This window comes from Fusarium oxysporum, chromosome I (assembly GCF_013085055.1).
Source record: "Fusarium oxysporum Fo47 chromosome I, complete sequence".
NCBI lineage: Eukaryota > Fungi > Ascomycota > Sordariomycetes > Hypocreales > Nectriaceae > Fusarium > Fusarium oxysporum.
The window spans coordinates 998,459-1,022,689 of record NC_072840.1 but is presented as its reverse complement, the minus strand read 5'-3'; the positions used below and the strand labels follow the sequence as shown (position 1 = coordinate 1,022,689).

The 24,231-nt window shown below is 50.3% G+C and overlaps 6 protein-coding genes and 1 non-coding gene across 7 annotated transcripts; 5 read left to right on the top strand and 2 right to left on the bottom strand.

Moving 5' to 3' along the window:
* The first annotated feature begins 1,334 nt into the window (after positions 1-1,334).
* Positions 1,335-3,786, top strand: FOBCDRAFT_283081 (uncharacterized protein). The gene is made up of 3 exons (XM_031180723.3): positions 1,335-1,894; positions 1,958-2,253; positions 2,307-3,786. Exons 1-3 carry the CDS (start codon positions 1,579-1,581, stop codon positions 3,483-3,485), a joined length of 1,791 nt encoding a protein of 596 aa, XP_031041491.2. The 5' UTR covers positions 1,335-1,578; the 3' UTR covers positions 3,486-3,786.
* Positions 3,787-5,187, bottom strand: FOBCDRAFT_621 (translation initiation factor eIF 4e-like domain-containing protein). Its single transcript, XM_031180722.3, has 3 exons — positions 4,653-5,187; positions 4,528-4,599; positions 3,787-4,474 (listed from the first exon to the last, which is right to left on the bottom strand). Exons 1-3 carry the CDS (start codon positions 4,860-4,862, stop codon positions 3,986-3,988), a joined length of 771 nt encoding a protein of 256 aa, XP_031041490.1. The 5' UTR covers positions 4,863-5,187; the 3' UTR covers positions 3,787-3,985.
* A 1,611-nt stretch (positions 5,188-6,798) lies between these two features.
* FOBCDRAFT_613 (uncharacterized protein) lies at positions 6,799-8,670 on the top strand. Its single transcript, XM_059612244.1, has 2 exons — positions 6,799-7,688; positions 7,738-8,670. Exons 1-2 carry the CDS (start codon positions 7,265-7,267, stop codon positions 8,508-8,510), a joined length of 1,197 nt encoding a protein of 398 aa, XP_059463772.1. The 5' UTR covers positions 6,799-7,264; the 3' UTR covers positions 8,511-8,670.
* A 157-nt stretch (positions 8,671-8,827) lies between these two features.
* Positions 8,828-8,922, top strand: FOBCDRAFT_t33. The gene has a single exon. It is a non-coding gene; the product is annotated as a tRNA-Ile (tRNA).
* Positions 8,923-11,616: 2,694 nt separating this feature from the next.
* On the top strand, positions 11,617-16,993 carry FOBCDRAFT_283077 (uncharacterized protein; the record flags this gene model as incomplete). Its single annotated transcript, XM_031180718.3, has 3 exons — positions 11,617-13,777; positions 13,833-15,252; positions 15,305-16,993. 3 exons carry the CDS (start codon positions 11,617-11,619, stop codon positions 16,797-16,799), a joined length of 5,076 nt encoding a protein of 1,691 aa, XP_031041486.3. The 3' UTR covers positions 16,800-16,993.
* Positions 16,994-17,509: 516 nt separating this feature from the next.
* FOBCDRAFT_599 (uncharacterized protein) lies at positions 17,510-19,841 on the top strand. The gene is made up of 2 exons (XM_031180716.3): positions 17,510-17,916; positions 17,979-19,841. The coding sequence occupies exons 1-2, from the start codon at positions 17,602-17,604 to the stop codon at positions 19,740-19,742; spliced, it is 2,079 nt and encodes a 692-aa protein (XP_031041484.2). The 5' UTR covers positions 17,510-17,601; the 3' UTR covers positions 19,743-19,841.
* Positions 19,842-19,999: 158 nt separating this feature from the next.
* Positions 20,000-23,138, bottom strand: FOBCDRAFT_283076 (uncharacterized protein; the record flags this gene model as incomplete). The annotated part of the gene is made up of 2 exons (XM_031180713.3): positions 20,000-20,202; positions 20,867-23,138. 2 exons carry the CDS (start codon positions 23,136-23,138, stop codon positions 20,000-20,002), a joined length of 2,475 nt encoding a protein of 824 aa, XP_031041481.3.
* Positions 23,139-24,231: the final 1,093 nt, after the last annotated feature.

Genomic DNA, 24,231 nt, shown 5'->3' with positions numbered 1-24,231 from the left:
GAAGTCGGTGTGGAAAACAACAAGCAAAAAGGAACAAGCAGAAGCAAAGACAGAAAGCCACCAGGTCACAGAGAGATGTACTGTACAGTAAGGTACAGGCCCCCCCTTCTAAACATGTTCGTTATTCCTTCTACTGTGAAAAGCGCGGGGCATCTGGTACTGTACATTTTTACCGTCTTTCCATGAGCCAAAGTGGCGGACAAGTTTTTCGATCCATCACATCGCATCACATCCCTACAGTGCAACACCCCTGAAGGCCTCTTTTTAGCAAATGATCAGCCGCCAATCTGCGTGTCCGTCCAGACGGTTGGGTCGGGCGTCGGCTGGCCCTGACCGCCTGGCTTCTAGAGCGGTGAAGCCAGGAACAAGGGTTACGAACTACGAACCCCTGTTCTCTTTCGTCTCTCTCTGTGACTCTCTCTTTTCTCTTGTTTCTCTGACCAGTCTGATCATTGCAAATAATAGAATGCCACGACAAAGCAAGAGAGTCAACCTTCGACTCATGATAGACTGCCTAGTACACCAGCAGCGTTACTATACATCCCAATGACATATACCACACCCCGGCTGCAGACTTGACAGCATACACAGTGGATCTTGTCACTGGAGCTGTTGGAGCTTTGCTGTAGGTACGGGCCCAAACAGGCGGGATCTGGTGCGATGCGATAGCGGTCTCGTGGATTGGCTCCATAGGTAGTCAAAGTTAGGTAGCGTTAAAAGTTAAGGTCCGGGGTTTGTTAAGAGAGAAGGAAAAAAAGATGTCAAATATGCAATCCACTCATTCACGTATTCGTCTTTGACCTGTGAGTTGTTGATGAGGCCAGCGTTCAACCATAACAGCCCAGCACAACAAACCAGTGTCTTCCCTGTCTCCCACTCGACTCAAGACAGGACAGGGAGAAGGATCATGTATGTAGGTACCTACTGTACTTTGCCGTACTTTCATCTCGACTGTTGGGCCTGTACGGATACGTACGTACATGTACAACGCTTGTGTTGCATTGCAGTCGAACGGTTCCTTAAGCCTCCCAGCTAAAAGCACACGCGGACGCATCTCTAGCTGCCGATACTCATCCGTAAACAAAAGAGGCGCTGCTTATTGGCTTCACTTTCGAATCGCTCTTCACCCTCTCCCTCAAAAAATGTGCACCTTTACTTTCTGTTAGCTCCTCAAAACTGTTCGGCGCGGCTTCTAAAGGGTACGTACCTCCGGGGAAGACGGCCGTCCGTCCGGGACCGTGGGCCGAAGACTTGACCCCATTTACGTCAAAGAGCCAACCCACTTTAGCACAGGACGTTGGAGCTTTTGCTTCACAACGCACGCAACTCCATTTCTAAATTCAGCTGTCGATTTCAATTAACTCATGCTCATGCTTCAGCGGGATCGTCAATCCCTAAATCCTATCCCCTCCTTCTTCCCCTCCCCAGTGCATGCCTCGGCAAATGCGCCGTTGAACCACACCTCAACGTAGCATTCAAAGACCAAGTCTGCACAGCGAAGACTCCGGATTGGCCTCTTTAAATTCTTGAATCCTTGTCGTCAAACCCCGGCGCTTCGGGGCCTTGAATTTGTTCGTCATGTCGCTCCTCCGACATCTCGTCACCTCCGCCGTCCGGCGCTCGTCTACTGCTACCTCCGCTTCCTTCATTACCCTCCGTCCCGCTGCTAGAATGCTCTCGACCTTACCACGCTTACCGCTCTTCGAAGCTGTTGCACAACATGACCCAGATTCGAAAGCTGTTATCCACTCTCTTTCCGGTCGGACCTTCAAGTATGGAGAGCTTCTAGGTGATGTTAGTCGCGCACGGGACAGGCTGGCCGAAGCTGCTGGTCGTGAGGACCTCAATGGCGAGCGCATTGCGTTCCTGGTTGAGAATAGTTATGACTACGTAGGTGAGCTCATGACGTGACCTCGTGATATCGCATTGCGACAGCCATTGACATGTGCTTGCATAGTAACACTCTTGGCCGCAATGGCTGCGCGATCTATCGCCGTGCCTCTATCACCTGCATTCCCTGCGCCAGAGCTACAATACATTCTCAACCAGAGTGAAGCTTCATTACTAGTATCCTCGCCAAAGTTCGCATCCAAGGCCAAGGAGGTTCTTGCGACTGAACTCACAACCCAGCCGGCGCATGTAGAACTTCAGAAGCATCAAGGTGGGGGTAATCATGACAAGGTGCAACTGAACAATACCGATGCTGGTGAAGCTGGTATGATGCTGTATACTTCGGGAACGACCAATAAACCCGTAAGTCTGCTCATGATGCTTCAATGGCTCCATGTGCTAAAACCTCGGCTTAGAAAGGAGTACTGCTCCCCCAATCGGTCTTGACAGCGCAATCTCGCTCCCTCGTTGAGGCCTGGAACTACTCACCCTCAGACCATCTCCTCCACGTCCTCCCGCTTCATCACATCCACGGAACTGTTAACGCCATCCTTACACCGCTCCTCGTCGGCTCAACAATCGAGTTCATGTTCCCATTCAATGCTGATGCTGTATGGAAGCGTTTCTCGGCGCCCTTTCTCGACAATGAGTCCTCTACCCCTAAAGAGAAAATCACATTCTTCACAGTCGTACCCACGGTGTATAGCAGGCTACTCACTTCATACAAGAGTCTCCCTCAAGAAACTCAAGAAGCCGCCCGCAAAGCCATCTCTCCAGAGAACATGCGCCTCTCCATCTCTGGGTCCGCCGCACTCCCAACGCCTATCAAGACCGCCTGGAAAGATCTCAGCCGTGGCAATGTCCTCCTTGAGCGTTATGGTATGACCGAGGTCGGTATGGCGCTCAGCTGCGGTCTTGACTTTTCAGATCGTGTAGATGCCAGTGTTGGCTGGCCACTACCGTCCGTTGAAGCTCGCCTAGTCGATGTCGACAATGGTGAAATTATCAAAGAAGGAGAAGAAATCAATGCTCAAGGCCGCGAGCGCTCTGGTGAGATTCAGCTAAGAGGCCCAACCATCTTCCGCGAGTACTGGCGCAATCCGGCCGCAACAGCGAGCGAATTCGTCGAAGATTCAGACGGAGAGGGGAAATGGTTCAAGACAGGCGACGTAGCTGTCCGCCGTCCAGTCTCCTCCGCCATCGCTTCCCAGTCATGGACACATGGCCCCCTTTACTTCATCCAAGGACGCAAGTCCGCTGATATCATCAAGACAGGGGGCGAAAAGGTAAGCGCTCTAGAAGTCGAGCGAGAGCTATTATCCCTCCCCGAGGTCGCCGAAGCAGCTGTCGTGGCTGTGCCTAGTGGGCAATGGGGTCACAAGGTCGGCGCTGTCCTGGTTCTAGATAAAGACGTTGTCAAGAAGTGGTCGGCCCTCGACATGCGAAGGGCCCTCAAGGGACGCTTGGCAAGTTATAAGATCCCCCAGGTTATGCGACTTGTTGATCAAATACCCCGAAATGCTATGGGCAAGATCAACAAGAAGCAATTGGTCAAGAGCATCTTCCCCGACGATATCAGCGGGGATGAGAGTTGATTTAATCGACTTCCATTGAAAAAGTAAAAAGTGTAAGATATGAAACTTTATAATCACTCCAGTAACCCATATTTCACCAAATATATGCGAGTATTGTTTCATCGAGTTAGTAGCAATTGAGTATGCCTAGCAAGTATTCATGCGAAGCAACTGATTACAGTTGTTCGAAAGTACAAAAATCTATTTTCCTTTCCCCTCCTTGGGTGGCCCTTTTTCATACTTCGTGGATGCCACTTGGGAAACAGCCCGTCCAAGCAACGCCAATAGAACATTGAGCCAAATGAAATTAAGGATGACTCGTGGCCAGGCTGACTGAGCGGTTCACATGTCCCGGTTCAAGCCAGTCGCCGCTCAATCCTTGCTATCCCGCTTCTGCTTCAACAACTCGTCGACCTCTCGTGAATCGCCAGATGAACGGCGTCAGGTTCAGAAACGTGAAATGGTCATTATCGGATATCGTGCTAAATCAACGTCGTGCCTCTGCGTAAATCCTCGCACGTTTAAACAACGTGCTTAGCCTTGGCTCGTGTGCTGCCCGAGTGGGCACTGTCGGTGTGTCCAGAGAACTCAACCTGCTCTGAGGCAGGCAGCTCGAGAACCTCCTTGAACCTGCGGCCAATAGACAGGAGAATCTCCTTGCCCTTCTCACCGCTGCGGCCCTTGCCACCAGCGACATCGCCCTCACCTCGGCCGGGGATGCTCTTTCCGATGGTACGAGTCCAGACACCAATTCGGAAGAAGGCCTTTCGAACGTTGACAACTACACCCATGACCTCGCCATCGTCCTCATCCTCGAGAGTCTCGCCGATAGCGGCCATCATGACCTGGAGCCAAAGACGGTCGACATCGATGTTTCGCTTATCCTTGTACTGGTAAGACCACTTGCCACCGTGCTTATTCTGGGGGTCCTCCCACTCGGGGCGGACGCCAGCCTTGAAGAGATGGTAGTCGGACTTGAGGGAAAGCTCGGAAACGGGTGCGACATTATTCTATTTAGAAAAAATTAGGATGCGGAAGATTGGAGATCGGGTTGGTGACTCACGTAAACGCCCCAAAATTCCTCAACGGAGTCGAAGGTAATAACTTCCTTTAGGAGATCGTTCCAGTTGTCGCCCTATCACAAGTATTAGTGTCCGAGTTCGGCGGAAAAAGTATGTCGTTTCGCACCTTGCCACTCGGGGGCTTTGTGAACCAGAGAGTCCACTTGTTCTGAAGAGGGTGCTTCACGTTGAAGTTGTCCTTGTCGTGGAAAACGGTGACAGGCTTGTCGTCGTCCTTGACATCGGAAGAATCCTCCTTGCCAGCGGGGTCGACGGGGATGGTGGTGAGGTCGACCTGCTCATCCATCTTGGGGGTGTCAGCTACAGCGGCGGCCATTTTGTTGGTTTTCTGTCTGCAGGGTCGTGGTGGAAGATGAAGGGTTTCGCGGATGGAAGATCGCGGGGCAGAGACAATAGAGTAGAGGCAAAAGAAGTGGAAGTAGGAGATTCAGAAGTGGGGCGAGAAGCAGTGAAAATGAAAGTTCAATTTCAAAGCAATTCCTTCCTTTCGTGGAGAGTTTGTTTGCAACTTTGCACCAGGCAAGAGTCGCGAATAGCGGTAGAGAGAGAAGGAGTAATAGTCGAATTTGACGTTGTCGGAAGGTGCGAAATGCGCCTGTTGGAGTTTGGTTTGTGTCGCGAGGCGCAAGCAAAAATTCTTGGGTGCTGACCTAAAACTGCTTAACTTTGAGTTTGGCAAGCGCCCTGGTTATGGTGCCTGAAGGGACCTGGCTTCTGCCTGAAAATTGAGGCCGCACGTCTTTGCCTCTGGCTTGCTTCATCCTCTAACGTTTCACAAGTCAAACGAATCTCACATTTCCTATTCAACTCCTTAATAGCCAGCTATTCGCATTAATTTGCAAGGGACAATGACAGGGCTACAATGAAGCTGCAGGTATCATTGAACCTTCTCTTGTTTCAACATGGGCCTCACGTGCCAAGCAAGATCCCTCTTTGCCCCAAAATTTGTGTCTATATCCGATCCCATGTTCCTGGGCCTAATGATTTGCTCCCAAATATTCCTAGTAAGTTTATCAATTTTGGGAGGCTGACACTAGGTATTTTTATGCCAAGGTCAAGAGGGGGAACTGAAATCGCACAGGGTATTTCTCAGGAGAAAATACCCTCTCTTGGTTAGTGTTTCAACAATACTTGCAATGACATTCAAACAACATATCCACAAGTCGAGCTGGTATGAACCTGACTGTCAACTAGCGTCTATCGGGCCTCGAGAGTTTAATGCAACTCAACTGCATATGACGCAGTGTTTTCAGTCACGCGCATATTCAATGTGGAAAATGGTGTACAAATTTGCTCTTGAAAGTGAGCCTATATGAGCTTTTAAGGGCTCATAAATGCCATGCTGATATGCCATTGGCTTGTCGAATATTACAATGCGCTGTCATACTTGGTATGATCTCCTGGCATGGATGAATCCGGGTTATCAGTTCAACTTCATGACCCCCATTCATGCCTCCACCTCAAACGGTTCAACCCAAACCTCTTTACGTTTTTGAGTCGTTTGTCCCTCGCACCATTTCTCATGTAGGCTGGGATCTAGACATTTCTCTAACCCTGGTCAAGTGTGCCAACAGCCACATTCGAATAAGACACATGGGGCTAAAACATCAAGGACAAAGGAACAACACAGTCAGATATAAACGGCAAAGGCGGTTTCATACAATTGTATTCATCCAGTCAGAAGCTCTGCTCTGGCCAACTTGTGCCAACTTTAACATTGCTGCGTCACTTCTCCCTTGAAGCGAGGCGTTCGAGGCGCCAACGATCATCCACAGCTACAATTAAGCCTCAATAGCCACCCACCTTGAACCACGTTCACCATTCACAGTCGATCTTGGGCTGATGGAGCGGGATTTCCCTTTGACGTTTCCCAACTTCATTGGCTTTACGAATATTCCTCGTCCCACAAAGGGACTGACAACTGGTGTGCACCCGCTTCATTACGTACTCTACACCATGACCTTGTCCCAAATGATCGCCAGAGACACGCTAGGTGGTCCTGCAGGAGCGCAGGTACTGGCTATGCCGCTCTGGAATGTGAACACGCCTCACAACCTCGATTTCATCCCACCATCGCGACCCCACGGGTCCCTTGGTGTGTCTGTGAGCCCCTCATGCTCATGAGCCATCATCCGAGACCTGTGCGATCAACCGCGGGCTGACCAGGGTTGGTATGCCGGACCTTTTCGTTCATGGTCGACCTGATATCCATATATAGATGCACCAACTTATAACAAGTCCGTCTTTCCCATCAAGGACAAAGGAGTTCCCCTCACCAACACACCCTCTCAGACCAACTCTTTGTGCCTCCTCTTTTACTGTGTCCAAACCGCAATCACTCAATCTACTACCAACTAAAATTACCATCATGGAGCCAGAGACAGTAGCCACCTCCTTTGAGAAAGATGCTTGCAAGACAAAGGACAATGCCCCCAAGGGCAAGACTCGAAGTAGTTCTCTTCTAACAATCAGCTCGGGCTTCACCTTCCTCGCTGCCCTTCCTGGAGGATCAAACTCTTCGTCGTCTTTCAGATCATCATCTTTTCGATAAATACCCAACACCAACTTTTGTTTCGTTCGATCTGCCTTTCATTTACACACTCTTTTGTTTAATTGTTTATCATCGCTTACACTCTGCTGGATCAGCTGTTTCTTCCTCCATTCCTTCTCAACGTTTTAACTCAACACGTTTCTGTTCTTTGTTGTACTGCAAACAGAATGCGGGAGCTCAGGTCATATAGTCCCGTACGCCGCAGTCTTGACTTTGCGTCATTTTGCTCAGACTTGGAATTACCAAGCAATTTTTACGAATATCACTTCAGACGTCTTGGTGCTGAGATCTGTACCATTGTGTTATCAGCATTCTCCCCCAAACAGGAACACCAGGCTCCTCGGACGTCTCCGTGGTTAAGAGACTATCCGGAAGAATTCATCAGACATGTTGAGCTTGTAGCTCATATGGACGCACGTGCAGGAAAATGGGAGAGACTTCTTCGTGATAGTGGAGAGAGGACGAACCTCCTTCAAGCTATCATTTTCAAGGCTCTCGACAATCGAGTGTTTTCACGGCTGCTATTCGGAGCCGGATCCAAGCATGATGAGACGTTGCATAATTCCGATGTTGCGCTCATCAATGCAGAAGGTATGTAATGCAACGCAATACAGGAGCAGCGCCACTAATGTTCTTGGAGGTTTCCAACGTAGCGAACTCCGAGCCCATACCAATAGAGCTTGGCTTAAAATGAGCAGAGGGGAGCCCGACTTGTTTTGGAGAGAGGTCGACAAGCTAACCACGGAGGTTTACCTTCTGCTGCTCCATGTCTACGAGTTCACGGCCAGTTTTGACGGTTATGAACCCATTTCCAGAACAGAGTTATATCAGCTACTGCATGACGTGATTTCATACGCAGGTTGGCTCAGTGTAGGACTTCGCATGTCATCAGCCATCGTCTCGATCAACTGGCTCATACCTGGTGAGCTGCACGCACTGGACCAAGTGAGTACCTGTCAACCGGCGTACGAAGCTTCAAAGGAAGCAGCTCAGCGGCAAGGCATGCGGTTACAAGAGCAGAGACCTGAAAGAAAGCAAATAAGCTCCATGGCTAGAGTCAAGATATCGGTCATTCCAGAGATCATTCGATACCGGCCATATCCAAAGGAAGCGAATGTCGAGGGCATTGACTCTTACAGAATGATGGAGCCACATGCGGTGCATTACCATGGATTACAAGAAGAGCATGATGAGAACAGGGCTTTCATTAGCTTGCCAGACTACATCAAGAAGCTGCGGGATAGAAATTGCGCACCACGCAACGCTGCCCTGGTCATAATGGTCACTATATTGATATGCTTGTGGGTTCTTTATACCACCTCGGGGCAACAAACCTGGCAGGAAGCCAAAGGATGGGTGAATCCGGAGCCTGGGCCTGAGCCTGAGAAATCATGGTGGAGCCTAACATGGTAGTGTATCTACCTGATATTTGTGGTCGTGGTTAGTTGGGAGTCGTCATGTTTATTGCCGCAATTGGATCTTGGAGTTTATAAAGGTTACATCGGAACATTACAATGCGAGGCTATTTAATTTTCTATTGGCAATTTTGAGAGGAACGCAATTCATCACAACCAATCTGCAAAAGATTTCAAGACAATCATGGCAATATCATGAACATTATGCTGTTTGACATTTGACTTCAGGGTAGTTTTAGGCAAAAGCCAGCACCTCATAGATCCTCCTTCCACCTCAGCACCATAACAGCGGATCACAACCGCAACAGCTGATCGGCTTCCGTAGCTCAGTTGGTTAGAGCGTCGTACTAATACTTCAACCCGAGTATCCGGTAATGCGAAGGTCTCAGGTTCAAGCCCTGGCGGGAGCATTGTCTCTCAGTGCCCATCAGCTTCTTTTTGAATTTTTGCCGATTTTCCTCGATTATTGAGACCGATATTTGCTCAGATATTTTAATAAACAGTCTTGGTGTTGAGCGGGATTTGGTGTGGTGTTGCGGAAGTCGCAGTCAGGGTAGGGGCGAACTGCCGGGTGGATCTGATCTTTATGATCAGATAAGATTAGTAGAAACGGGATCAAATCATTACACCATTAAGATGCAATTCCTTGTCTGTGACCCCCAAATTGTGTGATGAACCCCTCACTGTTGGTGATAGAGTCTGCATTGGTTCCTCTCATCCATCGTATGGTCGGAACTAAAACTGCGGAACTGTCACCACTTTGAGAGCAGTCCTAAGTTTAGCATGCTTTAGGATAAGTTACTCTAAGGATCCTAAAGCTTAGGATTGTCTTGCCCTAAGCTCGTCCCAAGATATCTGCCAGATGTTGTTCAGGCTTTCAACGTTATGAACTGTCAGACTATAAAGTGCGAAAACGCCAACGTCTGCAAGCTCCCCAGGCTGTAGTAATAGCTTCGATGATGTTTCTTTTCGAAATGGTACTTCGGAGAATGTGGTCCCTGATCGTCGAGCTGTAATGCATTAGTGTTTCGGGCCTCATTCTGCAAAGTTGTTCCCGAACCCAAGGTATGGGACGTTAGTTGCATCTCTGACTCGTGTCGAATTGGCACCCGGCTGAAGCATGCAGACGATCGAGGATCTCTTATAATAGAACACTTCCAATAACAGACTGCAATTGACGTCTTCATCTCAAATACACGATGCCTCGCACCTAGACAGGCTAGGTAGGTAAGCTTTTCTGTATTGAATACCGCCGCCTGCCATCTCACTATTTTGAAGGAACTTTGCCCCAGGCCCTTCAAGTCTTGTCCATGTTTCTGTCATGGACGCTTCTCTACCATCAAAACGAAGATTTCTAATAAGTGGGAATAATCCATTGATTTTACGACAAAGTCAATTGATGTCGAGTAGGTGGGAGCGATTGATCAGCTCTCATCCATCAAAGCCATCAGCCACCAACTAAAATTGTCACCCGTACTATTAAGGTTACACTTCAGTTTTGGAAAGGTTCAGCATTGTATGCTCATTTTCCTTAGGTACTGATGTGGACTCCATTGCAAGTTGATCTGAAGATGAGAGTGAGTGTATCATGAAGAGCAAAGTTTCCAACCACCAACTGGGCCAGGATGCTTGAGCTCACGATGAAACATGAAAATCAAGAGATTGAAGAATACGAGAAGTCCACGAGGGACCCTGCAGAGACAATAGAGAATCCATCAATCAAGTGCTGGTAACTCGTAACGGGTAACGACATACAGTAACTGCCGTGAGACTTTGATCGAGGGAGGCTGGGCAACGTGTATCCATAAGCCCAAGGTTTTGTGTAGCCTTTTAGTAGCCGATATTGAGTTTACGACATTAATTGCCAAGCAAATAGATCGGTGATTGTCTGACAATTCTAGATTGGATCCAGATGGAAGATGGAAGATTTCAAGCGCATTCTCTCAGTTATGGCTTCCTACTATGTTTGATACTGAGAACTTCTCTTACCATATTCTCCCAGTTTAGTTGAAGATGAGACAAAGTTTATTCGGGCCATCCCGCCCTTCCGTGCGCCAACGGCCTGAAGTATTAAGATTCGGGAGCAGCCGTTGTAGACGTATGACTTCATCAACTTAACAAGTGAAGACAATTGAAGAAAGAGTGTTTTATTTTGACTTTATTGACCACCACCAAAAGTGTAACTGTCAACGATATAAATTGCCCTACGGAGTAGAAACCCCAATTATCCCGTTCTCACATTCTCAATGAATATCTTGCCCGGGCCCGTCCCGTGTCTCCGATGCCAGCCACCCGCTTTTTTAAGTCTTCGGAAGAGCTCCAAGGGTGAGACACTGACACCCCGCCCCCAGCCATCCCCAGCCTCGACTTGACGAGGAAGACGAGATATATCAAGTTTTCGATCCTTGCTAGTAGCTTCAGCTACCCATTTATGGACTTTCTGATGCGACTGTGCTCGGCGCAAAGTGTGGTTCTGGAGAGAATCAACGCCCAAGCTTACCTCAACAAGACCAACGATTGCATTCGAGGCTGGGAAACATGATGAGCATGGGGAAGTTTCCAGGGTATAAACAGCTCTTAGATGGATTTAGACAGCTCCAGGGACGTGTAATCCCTGCACCGCCGCGGCATCTTGGGCTCCAAGGTAGAGAGCAGAACAGGGTAGTTCCCGGGTCTGCTATCGTCCGTATCGACCCAGGAAAGCCTTGAATTTTCATTTCTCTTTCCTCCTCAGCCATCCCAACTTTTTCTTTTGGTCCCTGCAGACTGCAGGAAAATTCTTTTTTTGCTCTCTCAGCTAAACAACACCAATTCTGCAAAGCATTGTCTAGTCCGGCAGCTCGCATGAGCCCTAGACTAGACTCAGCGCCCCGCTACAACTCCATTTACGCGGCCCTTCCACTGAATTGCTAGCGCTGAACAGCCCAGAAATCAAAGCTTCGCTACCTTCGCTTCAGCCTCTCATCTTTTACCCGCCTCCCGCTCCAACGTAACGCGCGATTCAACGCCTGACATCCATCTTTTCCGTCTCTTTTTTTTTTTTTTTTTCGCCTCTAACGCGCTTGTCCAATCACACCGCCCCGAGGATCAACTGTCACCCTCAGATGTCGACGCCATACTGGGGCCAGTTACCTGGGCCCAAGGTCGCCCAGACTGGCCATGCGGGCCATACCCGCCGCAGGTCTGAGTCGGACGACTATACCTATAATGCTGACCGTAGATCTTCGCTCGACGCTGCCCCAGTTCGCAGATCGAATCGTGGTTCTTTACAAACTCAGGTCACCGAGGCTCCTACTGAATCTACCTTTAGTCCCTATGATTCTCCAACCACTTCTAATTTCGCTCCCCAAGGTCTAGCTCCAAGACCATCTTCTTACAGACGAGACGTACCTGCTGGTGAGGCTTCCAGACCATGCCAACAGAGCCGACAGCAAGAAGAGTACGACAACGAAGAGCCATTGTCGCCTCCTCCGCCTGCTCCAGAAGTTCCCCGTGGTCCTCCTGTGAGCTATCGCCATCCATACGGTAACGGAGGTCTTCCTTATACCTACACCGCCTCAGACACAACCGCACCTCGCGATCCTAACCCGAAAGACGGCGATATGGAAGACGATCAATACCAAAGGTCCTCTGAGAGGACCGGAGGTCAGAGACCCGACCAAGGTCAAGAAGATTTCTCAAGACGAGGCTCAGGCGCCAGCGCATTTGATCCATTGTCCAGGAGACAAACAACAGGCGGGTCCTCAGACCGTCGCAAAGCGTTCGCAAACGACCGATCACCCCTCCAAAGGCTTGAGCTGACGCTCGACAGCATGACCAAGGAGGAAAAACGCGCCCGAGTTGAAGCCGCTGAACGACGCGCAAGAGAACGACAGGCATTGAAAGCTGGAAAGCAGCCCGCAGGCCAGCAAGTGCGGTCCCATGAACGGAAACCCTCCATCACGCATGGTGAGAGACGTCCGTCGGGCAATGCAGCTTTCTTTTCAGGTGCGCAACCTTCGGCGCAAAGGGATGTGTCACGAGAATACCCCAGAGATACCCAGAGAGACACATCTCGCGATGTTCCACAAGACACCTACCGAGATATCCCACAGAATGCGCAAAACGATGCGCCCACAGATGTTTACCAAGAATTGCCCCCGCAAGTTACGGTGAAGAGAGGAGGCTCACATCGTCGCCGCGTGTCAGTGGCGCATCCCCAAGAAGCAGAGAAGTACTACGCCTCAGGCGCAATGATGGAACCAGACGACATGGAGCCTATGCCTCGGCGCATGGATCCTCAATCTGCCATTCCCAGGCATGTTGAGCCATCTTCTGGCATCCCTCAGCGCAACTTGAGCTTCCGTGAGAGAGCAGCTCGAGATAACGTACATCTTCCTGAACAGACCATGACGAGGGAACCTGCTCAGCCAGCACCTCAGAGTGGGGGATTCTCCTTGACCAGAAGTGGCAGCAACAAGCTCAAGAAGCCCCCGCCAGTCGACTACCAGTATGCTCCTCGCCGTGTGGTATCAGAGAGGCGCCCTGCACCTATGGCTTCGGCGATGAAACCCCAGCAACAACAGTATGATGACGATGACTACTACTATGATGATCAAGATGACCTACTTCCTACTCGACAGAATATGCAACAGAATACGCAACAAAACACCCGGCAGATTACCCAAGAACTTAATGATCGCTTTACCCGCGAGAAAGAGCTACCCCCTGATCCTCCACAAACAGCCGATGCACGAAGACCATCAGTCGACTTTGTTCCCGGGCGTCAACAAATACCTATGCCTGGTGATAACCAGGGTATCAGGAGGCGTGTTACTGAGCCCGTCCCTCGGGTTCAGTATGCTGACGAGGATGAATTCATTCCTCCTCCTCCTACTCGCGGTAAATCGATTGGCACTAGACTCCTTGGTAGAAAGGAAGCCGATGATGGATCTCATGCTCAGAACCAGGCCGCTGTTCGCAGAAAGGCTGAGAGAGCAGATAGCTTTTCTTCTGCAAGTTCTGACTCTCATCATATCTCGAACATGGTCTTCAAGCGTCCGGAGGACATGGTTCCCGGTGATGGCCTGTATCAGCCACCTCAATGGCTTGACGAGTGGAAGAAGGGAACCGTCGGTAGCTTGTCCGGAAACTTCTTGGATCTCCAGGATGGTCACTTTCCTGAGCCAGACACACACCAAGCTTGGTGGGAGCAAGATAAGAGCAAGGGATACTCGGCACGGCCACGAAAGGCTGAGGCTTTTGATGGTGAATACAATGAGCAGTGTAAGTTTGGTCTCATGTCGTCGCCAATCCATGTTTAACTGACACAACCCTCCAGCCCCTACTCGCTTTAAGCCTGCACTCTTCATGAAGTGTGGCCCGCTGTTGAGATACTGCGGGATTAAGCGCGAGAAGGTCCCCAGCAGAACGGATAGATCCGGTGCTCTTGTGGAACGAGAGATGTGGCGTGGCAGCATCATGATTGTCACTCAAGATTCTGACTCTTCATATGATATTGCACCCACACTACGCCTTTTTGTCCAAGGCCTTGAGCTGCTGCCTCCCCCTCCTCATCGTGTTAAAGGTGACTTGTCGCCCGAATATGTTGATCCTATTGCGGGTCACCCCAAGGTGGGACGTAGAGGAGAAACCCTTTACGTGCGCCCCGTGGATCATCTAGATGAGGCCAAGGATCTTTCTCGTGATGAGACTGATGCTGGACTGTTCGAGCAGACTCGCAGCGCTCCTCATCAATCAGGCCCTGACGGCCCAACTGATCTGCCTGGATCCTTTGCCAGCCGTCGAAAACGCATTGGCATCGATGGCGAGAAGGTCCAGAAGTACAAGGATGTGAGAGGTTCCAGGCTTCACACTGAGCGTGGATGCACTTTCTGGCGCTTCAACATCGAAGTTGAGCTCCGTGAGAAGCAGCAGCGCATTGCGTACCGCATCAACCGCGGACCGGCCACAGGCTTCTGGGTCCCTGCCCAAGGCGACACGATGAACATGATGTTCCACAGCTGCAACGGCTTCAGCATGAGCGTCAAGCCTGATGAGCTTAGTGGCCCTGATCCCATGTGGCGCGATGTGTTGAACAACCACCAAACACGACCTTTCCATCTCATGATTGGTGGCGGTGACCAGATCTACAACGATTGCGTGTCGGAAGAATGCAGCCTCTTTAAGGAGTGGCTTCGGATGCGTAATCCTGTTCATAAGCACACTGCTGCTCTTACCCCTGAGATGCAAGATGAGTTGGAGACCTTCTACCTGGAGAGGTACTGCATGTGGTTCTCGCAGGGCCTGTTCGGTCTTGCAAACTCGCAGATCCCCATGGTCAATATGTGGGATGACCACGACATCTTCGATGGATATGGGTCGTATCCTCACCATGACATGAAGTCGCCTGTCTTCAGTGGCCTGGGTGCAATTGCGTACAAGTACTATATGCTGTTCCAGCACCAGTCCATTGTCACTGAGACAGAGACCACCGAGTCAAGCTGGATTCTTGGCTCAGAGCCTGGTCCATACATCGGCGAAGTTGGCCGCAGTCTGTTCATGTCTGTTGGTTCAAGGGTCGGGCTTCTTGCAGTCGACTGCCGTACCGAGAGGACAGAGCATGATGTTATTTCTGACAAGACGTGGGAAAAGATCATGAACCGACTTTACGCCGAGGTTCGCCGCGGACAGGTCGAGCATCTTCTTGTGCTCCTGGGTATCCCTATTGCGTACCCCAGATTGGTCTGGTTGGAGAATATGTGAGTAACTTCCTGAGTGATTTCCAAAGCCTCAATACTAACGTGACTACAGCTTGACATCCAGACTGATGGATCCTGTCAAAGCACTCGGCAGGACCGGTGTCTTTGGCAAGGCTCTGAATAACATTGACGGTGGTGTTGAGGTCTTGGATGATCTCAACGACCACTGGACTGCCAAGAACCACAAACAGGAGCGAGCCGTTGTGGTTGAAGACTTGCAGGATCTGGCTATTGATAAGTCTTTGCGAGTCACTATCCTCAGTGGTGACGTTCATCTTGCGGCTGTTGGACAGTTCTACTCCAACCCCAAGTTGGGTCTCGCCAAACACAAGGACCCGCGATACATGCCCAACATCATCTCATCAGCCATTGCCAACACACCACCTCCTGATCTGATGGCTGATGTGCTAAACAAGAGGAATAAGGTGCATCACTTCGACAAGCAGACTGACGAGGATATGATTCCCCTTTTCCAGCAAGGAGTTGATGGCAAGCCGCGAAACAACAAGCATCTGCTTCCGCACCGAAATTGGTGTGCAATTCGAGAGTGGCAGCCTGGAACTACACCTCCACCAACACCCCCTGGTTCTTCTGATGGTAGAAGCCCAAGCCCTCCTCCTAAGCCTCAAGGCGGCGGCCTCCTTCGAAGATTGTCACTTTCTAGAAGCAAGTCGACATCTTCGGACAACCGCCCTGACCTAAACAGAGACACTGTTCGTGGTCCTCGACCTCCTGTCACCAGAGGAGGTGGCGGCGGTCTGTTCCGCAGCCTGTCGCGACGCAACTCGACAGACGGGGGTAGACCTCCCCCGGCCAAGCTTCAGCGATCTATGTCTGTCGACCAGGCTCCCGATGCTAAGAAGGCTGGATTCTTCAGCTTCATCCGACGACCTAGTCAGCGTCGTGCTGCTGATGATGGTGGCGTCAATGGCACTTGGGGAGACGAAGATGAATATGATGATGAGGAGTACTGGGATGAGCCCCAGTCTCCTCGACGAGGAGGCGCTCGTCCTTCGGGTATTCGAGGTGGAGCTGCCTACGACGAGTACACTGAGGGCGACGACTCCTATTTTATGTCCCAGCCCCGTAGATCTCAAACTGTGGGATCGCGAGCCATGTCACACTCGCGTGAGGCTGTGGGCTACATTCCTCCTGCGCCTCGTCCTGGAAACTTTTACAGGACACCTACAGGTCTTTCTACCAAGCAGAAGAAGCAGGCTGACAAGTATGCCGTTGATCTAGAGGGCGGACTCGACATTACTCTGAACGTTGAGATCAACCCGAAGGACCCAACAGGTATCACCAAGCCTTACCGACTGCTCGTACCGAAGTTGTTCTATGACTACGATGCCGATAATGAGGCACAAAACGTGCCAGAACCGGAGTCGGGTGCAGCTCATGCTGCAGGTGCTGAGCCTGCGGAGCCGAGTGGGTTTAAGAGACTGCTCAGCTTCCGCAGTAAGAAGCCCAAGAACCGAGCTCCTCCGGAGGATGACGATTATAGTGAAGACGACGATGACGACATTGATGTTTACCGCGTGAGATGAGTCTGGTATGGACTATCTGTGTGTTAATTATTTCAGCATATGGTTTTGTATCTTGACATAGCCTCTTTATATGCCCTCGGCATTCGGACGGAGTTTTGAGATATGTGTTATTATGGGAAAATTAGCAGTGTAAATACAGCCATCTAAAAGGCGTGTAAATTTTGGTTCAAGCTATGAAAGAAACATGAGCGCTGATCTCTTTTGATTTTCTCTTACTTTTGTTACCTGATCCTTTCATTACTGTGACGATTTTTCGATTTTTAACAGCATGATTCCATCGATGAGTCTTGCCCCTGAGACAGTTCAAGGGACACTGCAGTTCATCAGCCGCTAAAACCCCTGAATAGCGGGGATCCGAGCGCTAAACAAGCCCCAACCAGGCCCCGGAATTTCCTCATGCAGGCCGGAAGAAAGAAAGTTGGCGAATCATGTCGAGGCACGCATGAGGAAGGTCAAGCTACGTATTTGTCCTTATGAGGAGACCAAGTTAACAACACGCGATCTTGACTCTTGAACTATTCACTCCTTTCACAATTCGTCCGCCGTCGGACACGAAAATACGGCGAATTGCTGCGACACGGCCCCAAGATTGGAAAGAGCACGAAAACGAGACGATAAATTGTTTGACTGAAACATTGTCATTCGCATCAAGGGGCCTCCTTGTTCCCTGAAGCGTCGATCAATAAAAGCTACTTCAACGACAAATACCACATTGTGAACGAACCACGATACGACGACGATTTTTGCGTGGGAAGCCTAACAACGAGGCTTTAGATCGTGGGAGCAAGGGCATGGCGCCATCATGTCGCGCCAATACCAGTATCACACCAACTCCAAGGTCCCAAGGAACATCCAGTCAATAGGCCATGTACTATCAGTCAATGCACAGCAGACTGCGCGTCAGCTGAGGCTGTGGGCTCTTGGACCGGGAAGGCGTCTAGCTGCATCGACGGGCGAACGAATTGCGCGAAGATTACGGCGGAATCTTACCTCGAGACGGTTGTTGAGCTTTCCACATTTGGTGGTCTTGTTCTGGATGGTAGTGTTGTTGTATGGCGAGAGATGGGTGTTTAATAGCAAGGTTGCGAGCTGCGATTGGGATCATTGGGAGAAATGGGTATGTTTGGCTTCTCTCAGTGCAGTATGCGACTTGGAAGAGACATGACTGACGATGTGCAGCCGAAAGATGCGAAACCTCACCACCTTGTCTTCGTTGCCGATCCCCAAATAATCGATCCTCATTCCTACCCAGGTCGTCCCTGGCCTATCAACCCTCTCACAGTTCTCATTACCGACAACTACCTACGACGCGGCTACCGAGCCATGCAGCGCCGATTACATCCTGATAGTCTATTCTTCCTCGGCGATCTTTTCGACGGCGGCCGCGAGTGGAAGACCCGCGAGGGCAAGTTCGTTGATCCGAAGTGGGGACGTGGCCGGTCAAAGGAGGAGAAGAAGTTAGTTCAGACGTGGCACGACAAGTACGGCGAGGATTTCTGGCTACAGGAGTATGAGAGATTTGGAGATATCTTCTTTGAGCACTTCAATGACGGCGGAGAAGCGCCTGGAGCTTGGCAGCGCGGGCGGAAGCTGGTGACGAGTCTACCTGGAAACCATGATTTGGGTTTTGGTGCGCAGGTCCAGGTTTCAGTGCGGGATCGATTCAGTGCATTCTTTGGAGATGTGAATCGTGTTGATGTTGTTGGAAACCATACGATTGTCTCTGTTGACTCAGTCTCTTTGAGCGCGGATACTTCAGAGTGGAAGAACCAGCATGATTTACAGCCTATCTATGGACCCGTGAATGAGTTTTTGGATGGTGTAAAGACACTGAAGAGAAAGGCGGCTGAGGAGGAGTTGCGCCATTACTACGATCTCCAAGGAGGTTTGCGATATCCTCACCACGTTGAAGAGCTGGATAGGTCGAAACCAACATGGGGGAATAACCCTGAAGCAGAAAAGGCCGACGGCCCTGACTTTCCTACGATTCTTCTTACTCACGTCCCGTTATATCGAGCCCCTGGAACACCTTGCGGACCTCAACGAGAACATTGGCCACCTGCCAAACCCCCCAAGGGTCAGAAGGAGCCTGTATTCCCTGATCACCGAAATGCTCTCAGCGTCGTTGGTGGATATCAGTACCAGAACGTGCTCAACGAAGATGACTCAGTCAAACTGGTGAAGAAGGTGGGCAATATCAAGCATGTCTTTTCAGGCGACGACCACGACTACTGCGAGGTTGTGCACTCAGATGCGAAAGAGAACGTACGGGAAATTACCGTCAAGAGTATGAGCATGGCCATGGGTGTTCCTACGCCGGGATTCCTCATGGCGAGCATGTATAACCCTGTTGATGCACAGGGCAAGCCACTACCTGGAGCACCAGAGCAAACGATCCAGACCCATCTGTGTCTTTTGCCGAACCAGATCCATACATATATGGAGTACATCGTCTTCATCGTCGCAACGCTTGTTCTTCTCGTCGTTCGCGCTGCGCTTGTGCCGGCGCTCTCACTCGCCCCTTTCGCTCTCGAGCCCGAGAAGTCATCGCCTTCGGCTGTCCTGCCTATGTACAAGGACAAGATGGACCCCCCTGAGGCATCGTCATATCGCAACACCACATCTTCAGGTACTTCAGCACATCACCTACCCTCACGTCTATCAGCTGCAGCTCCACGGAACGGGAGGAGTACATCTCCTGTCCAAACATCAAGTCGGTGGCAAGCTCGTCGTGGAGGTCGTAGTGATAAGCGCTGGGGCTGGGGGTCTGCAGGCGGACCACGAATCCATCTCGACGATAATCTCTTCAGCACAAGCGTTCAGGATCAACGTATTGGTGGTAAGAAAGCCCTTGGAGTAATCGGTCGGGAATTATGGACGACGACATGGCGTGTTGCTTGGATGACAGTCTCATTTTTCGCATATCTTGCATGGAGAGGATAAATAAACGCCCATTGGGAGGAGTATCGGTTTTGGTCAGAATAGCTTCAAGCTTTCTGTATATAATAATTCACGTTGGGTTAGGAGAACATATCGATGTTCTTGGAAAAGCAGGCTTTACTTAATAGCCGACATAGCGCTCACGCAGAGCTGTTTTATTTGTATAGAATATATTCCATCATGCAAAACGGCTAAGAGCCATGAGCCGCGTTATCAATCCCAAACCCATCATAGGCATAACTCGTAACCACTCCCTCCACTCATCTCCTCCTCGAAACACCGATTCTCTCCTCCCTCACCCTTCGAACATCATCATCCCTCTCCCTCTCCTGCAACGCCTGATGGACGCCCTCCATATCAGCCTGACTCTGCTGAGCAGCCGCCACAGCAGCGGCTCTTCGCGCTTGTTGTGCTGCGACGAGGGCTTCACGCGCACGACGGTCCTCGTAAGAAGCGACGTCCTCTGAAGTGATGTGTAGAGTTGTTGCAGGTCGTCTGAGCATTGTGATTTCTTTGTGGTAGGCGGTGGTGGAGTTGTTTTTGGCTTAGAGAAGCGATGAAAACAAGGGCTTTGGTTGTTATGATGACTTTATGAGTGTGATGTAAAAATAAAGGGAGAGGTCTTTGTATGGATTCTTATTTTGGTGATAGAAATAAAAGCTAGCGGGAGAAATAGAAAAAGAACAAGTAACGTCTGCTGTTGCTGTTTCTTCTTTGTCTTGGGTCTTGAGTATGAGATGCTGTTGTAAGGGTAGCATGAGACCAGAGATGGGTAAACATAATGTGGAGTTGTTTGTGAATCAGCGAGATTGATTGGCTATAGCCACATTCGCCTACCACCGTACTCCCTACTCCGTAGTCTCACTGTAACCAAGCAATGCAATCTTGATTTCATGAGAAAATCTCAAACATCAAACATCAATTCTTTTGTGTCATCTATATAACGTGATACTTCGTATCGATATGTCGATCATCTATTATAAATGCCTTCAGCGCCTTCAATGCTTTGGTATATGGTAAACGTGTAAAAATGAAATCTCATGCATGGGATGGATATATCAGCATCCCAGCCAAATGAACCGCGAATAACAAAAGAACGAACAAAAATCACCTTCACGGTGATATACTGAACCCAGACGCATACACATTTTCCGCCTCCCATTTCAGAAAGTCGGGCAGGTCGTGATCTAGGTTATAACCCATCGGTACCGTATCCGGAATATCGGCTTCGCCAGCGCCCATATGAACCACGAGAGGCATCATCGGGCTCGGTGGTAGGCTGTCTTCCGAGCTGTGTGACGAAGGGCGTTTGGGTCGTCCTTCGCCAACCCATCGTTTTAGCCCTGTGCTGTTATAGAACTTAGCTTTGTCGAGAGTCTGGCCGGGCGCCGGGGCGTTCCAGAACCCGGAGGGGAACTCTGCACCCACCGGGATCGGCAGGTCAATGTCCGTGTCGATGGTTGAAGGCGTCGACGAGAGAGTGCTGTGAGCCGAAGACCTCATTGACGGCGTATGCTCTGACACAGAAACAGCCACGGGTTCTGGCTCTGGCTCTGGCACGTCTTCGGGTATCAGCACCCCATATGTCTCAAAGCCAAACGTATCGAACCACGACGTGATTTCCTCCACCTGCTTTGTGTCCTCCTCGCTCGACATGTCTTGGAGGAAATCCCCGGCTCCTCCCAAGATTGCCATCTGGAACGCTGTCCAGTCTAATGTGTCGTCCATGGTCTTGACTCCTTTGCCAACCTCGGCTTTGGCTAGGGTGATAGGTCCATGGCGGAAAGATGGTTTTGTGAGGGTATATGGTGTACTCTTGAGGTAGAAGAACTCATCGTTCTCTTCCATCTTCATATTGGTGGTTTCAGTGGCCGGTGGGCTGGCTGGAGGCTCAATGCTTGCCTCGTCTTTCGCTGTCGCCGCCACCAAGACTTCGGGGATCGATGGTAGCTTTTGGGAAGCCTCTGCACCGAAACGTGCAGGATTCTTGACCGGCACCTGGGGTGAGGTCTCTGGCGATGCGTCACTTTTATCTTTGTTACTCCCAACTGACTCATCATCCTCCTCCCCTGAGGCCCGTTTCGAAACGTCTCGGGAAACAAGATCCAGATCAGGAGTCAGGTCTGTGGCAGGGGGAGTTACTACGACCGAAACCGCCGAATTCTCCACAGCCTGTCTCGCTCTAATTCGAGATGCTAATTCGTCAAGATGGAATGGTTCAATGTCTGTCTCGGAGTTATCTGATGCTGCACTGCGAACGGAGTCGATAGAATATCGTTCTCTAGTGGTAGCGCGCTCGTCGTCCAATTGTTGTGCAGCCTCTCGTTTCTTGCGCAGTGCTTCAATGCGATCCGGTGTTAGCATCTCATCAGCTTCGATGCGCCTGAAACGCTGGCCCGTGAGAATGTCTGTCACGTTTTCCGACAAAGTCCATCTTGGCGTGCGGATCGCCGCTTTCGAAAATGAAGTCCCTACAAGGCTATGCTTCTTTCTCTGAGGTTTCTTCACCACTGAAGTCCTTCTGTCTGGTGATGATCGTTGAGATGAAGTTGAAGGCGAATTTTCTCTTCTCCATCTCGAATGTTTTTGAAAGCCCGTGGGCAGCGGCATGGATTTGGAATGTTTGTGAAAGGTTGGAATTCCTGGTGGTGAGGGTGGTGAAGGTAAAACAGAGAGCTGTGATGCACGTTGGGTTTCTCTAAGTGCAGATCCAAGAGCTTTGAATGCCTCATCAGTCTCACGAAATAGACGGTCAACGCTGTCTGATGACGAGCCAAGGCTTTGACCGTCGTACATGGGTTGGGCAGGCTGCCAGGTGGTTGGCCCGGCCTCGTAACCATCAGCGCCATGGTCCGACAAAGAAAGAATCGACGCCTCTGGCGAGGTTCTTTCTAGGTGTGTGCTATTGTCGTTTACATGGACAGGGCCGAGAGGACCATTCCTAGACCGAGGGGGGCGTAGGTACCGAGATGATTGGGAGGAATGGGAGTGATGGTAGGAATGTGGGTGGGCTTGTCCGTGCTCACTTGGACAAAGAACAGGTGCAGGCCATCTGTTGGTGGGATCATTGCCTGTGAGAGCCTCAAGGGCAGCATTTCGCCCCTCACAGCGTGAAGAGCTGATAGATGGTGCTCGTGAACGTGGAGTCGGTAGAGAGGGAACTGCGTTCGCGACACGGTGTACGTCAGGTATCCTTTGAATAGTAACAGGCGTTGCACCTTTCTTTGGAACTGGTAGACGTGACTTGGCCTTGTTGGTCTTTCTTTGTGAAGACTTGGCGCAACAAGAACTTAAGTCCTCGCATGAATCCGTGAGATCTTCATGGCGATCGCGACCACGATCTCTGATATTGGGTTGTGACCGTTGAGGAGTTATAAGTCGCCGTATCAAGCCAGGCATCTTGGCTTGCCCGACAAAAGCAGATGATGGAACGAAGAGAATTCAAAAAACGGTTTCACATAGTTCTGAAGCAAAGAAAGAAGAATCATGAAAGAAGTGCGTTGAAAAGGGAGTTTGTCGAGCAAATGCTGGTAAGTATATGCTCTAGATGAGTGGATGCGATCTCATTCTGTGTCGCCGGATTCGAGGCTGTTTTAGATGGGTCTAAAGTTCAACGGACCCGAATGCGGAAACCAGATGCGATTTTGGCCTGCAAACAATTCAACTGCCCAGATGTCGCAGGATTTATCAGTAGATATATACCTCAGGACGCATACGGTGCGATGCACTCAGAGAATGGGCTCTTGGTGAACTCGTGTGATCCTTCCTCTGTCTGTAAGCCTATCCTCAATCATGGTGTTGTGGAGCAACAATGGCCCCCAGATGCATGCAAGCAAAGTCCTACCAATACAGGCAATCTGTATATGGTCTACTGCCGTGCTAATTGGCCGTTGGTTGATCGTGGCTGATGCTATTCAGGGCTGTTCGTTCAGGCCTGCGAGAAGAAGGAAACAAGATATCTTGCTTCGAATGTCGAGACCCGGTCATCGTATCCAGCTTGTGCAACAACTCCCAACCACTCACTAATCATCAGTGGTTCATTCGAGTTCCGGATATCGAATAACCGGACCCGAGTAAAGGGCCCGTACAACACATCAAAGTTGCTACCCGTCTGGATAAATCGTCTTGACGTCGGAGACAAGTTGAGAGCCCACGACGTCCTGTAACATCACAGCAGTGGGTATCAGGCGGAGCGGGATGATGCAGTAGTAGAAACGATCCTCCTGTCAGCCTGCGTATGCATTGTAACCCTTAGAACTCGGTAGCCTGCAGTGCTAACCTGAAGAGAGAGCCCTGATGTCGGCGGTAACTCGAAATGCCCTAGGAGCTTGCATCGTGTCGAATGACTGTCTTGGCAATGGGCGGCTGATCTACCGGGCCCTGATGCTGATCTTCAGGTGGAGAACGGGAAAGGAAAGTTTCCCGCGTGCATTGACGGGCGAACGATTAGCGATGGGTACCTATCGTTAGATCCGACAGTTTATTGTGTCTT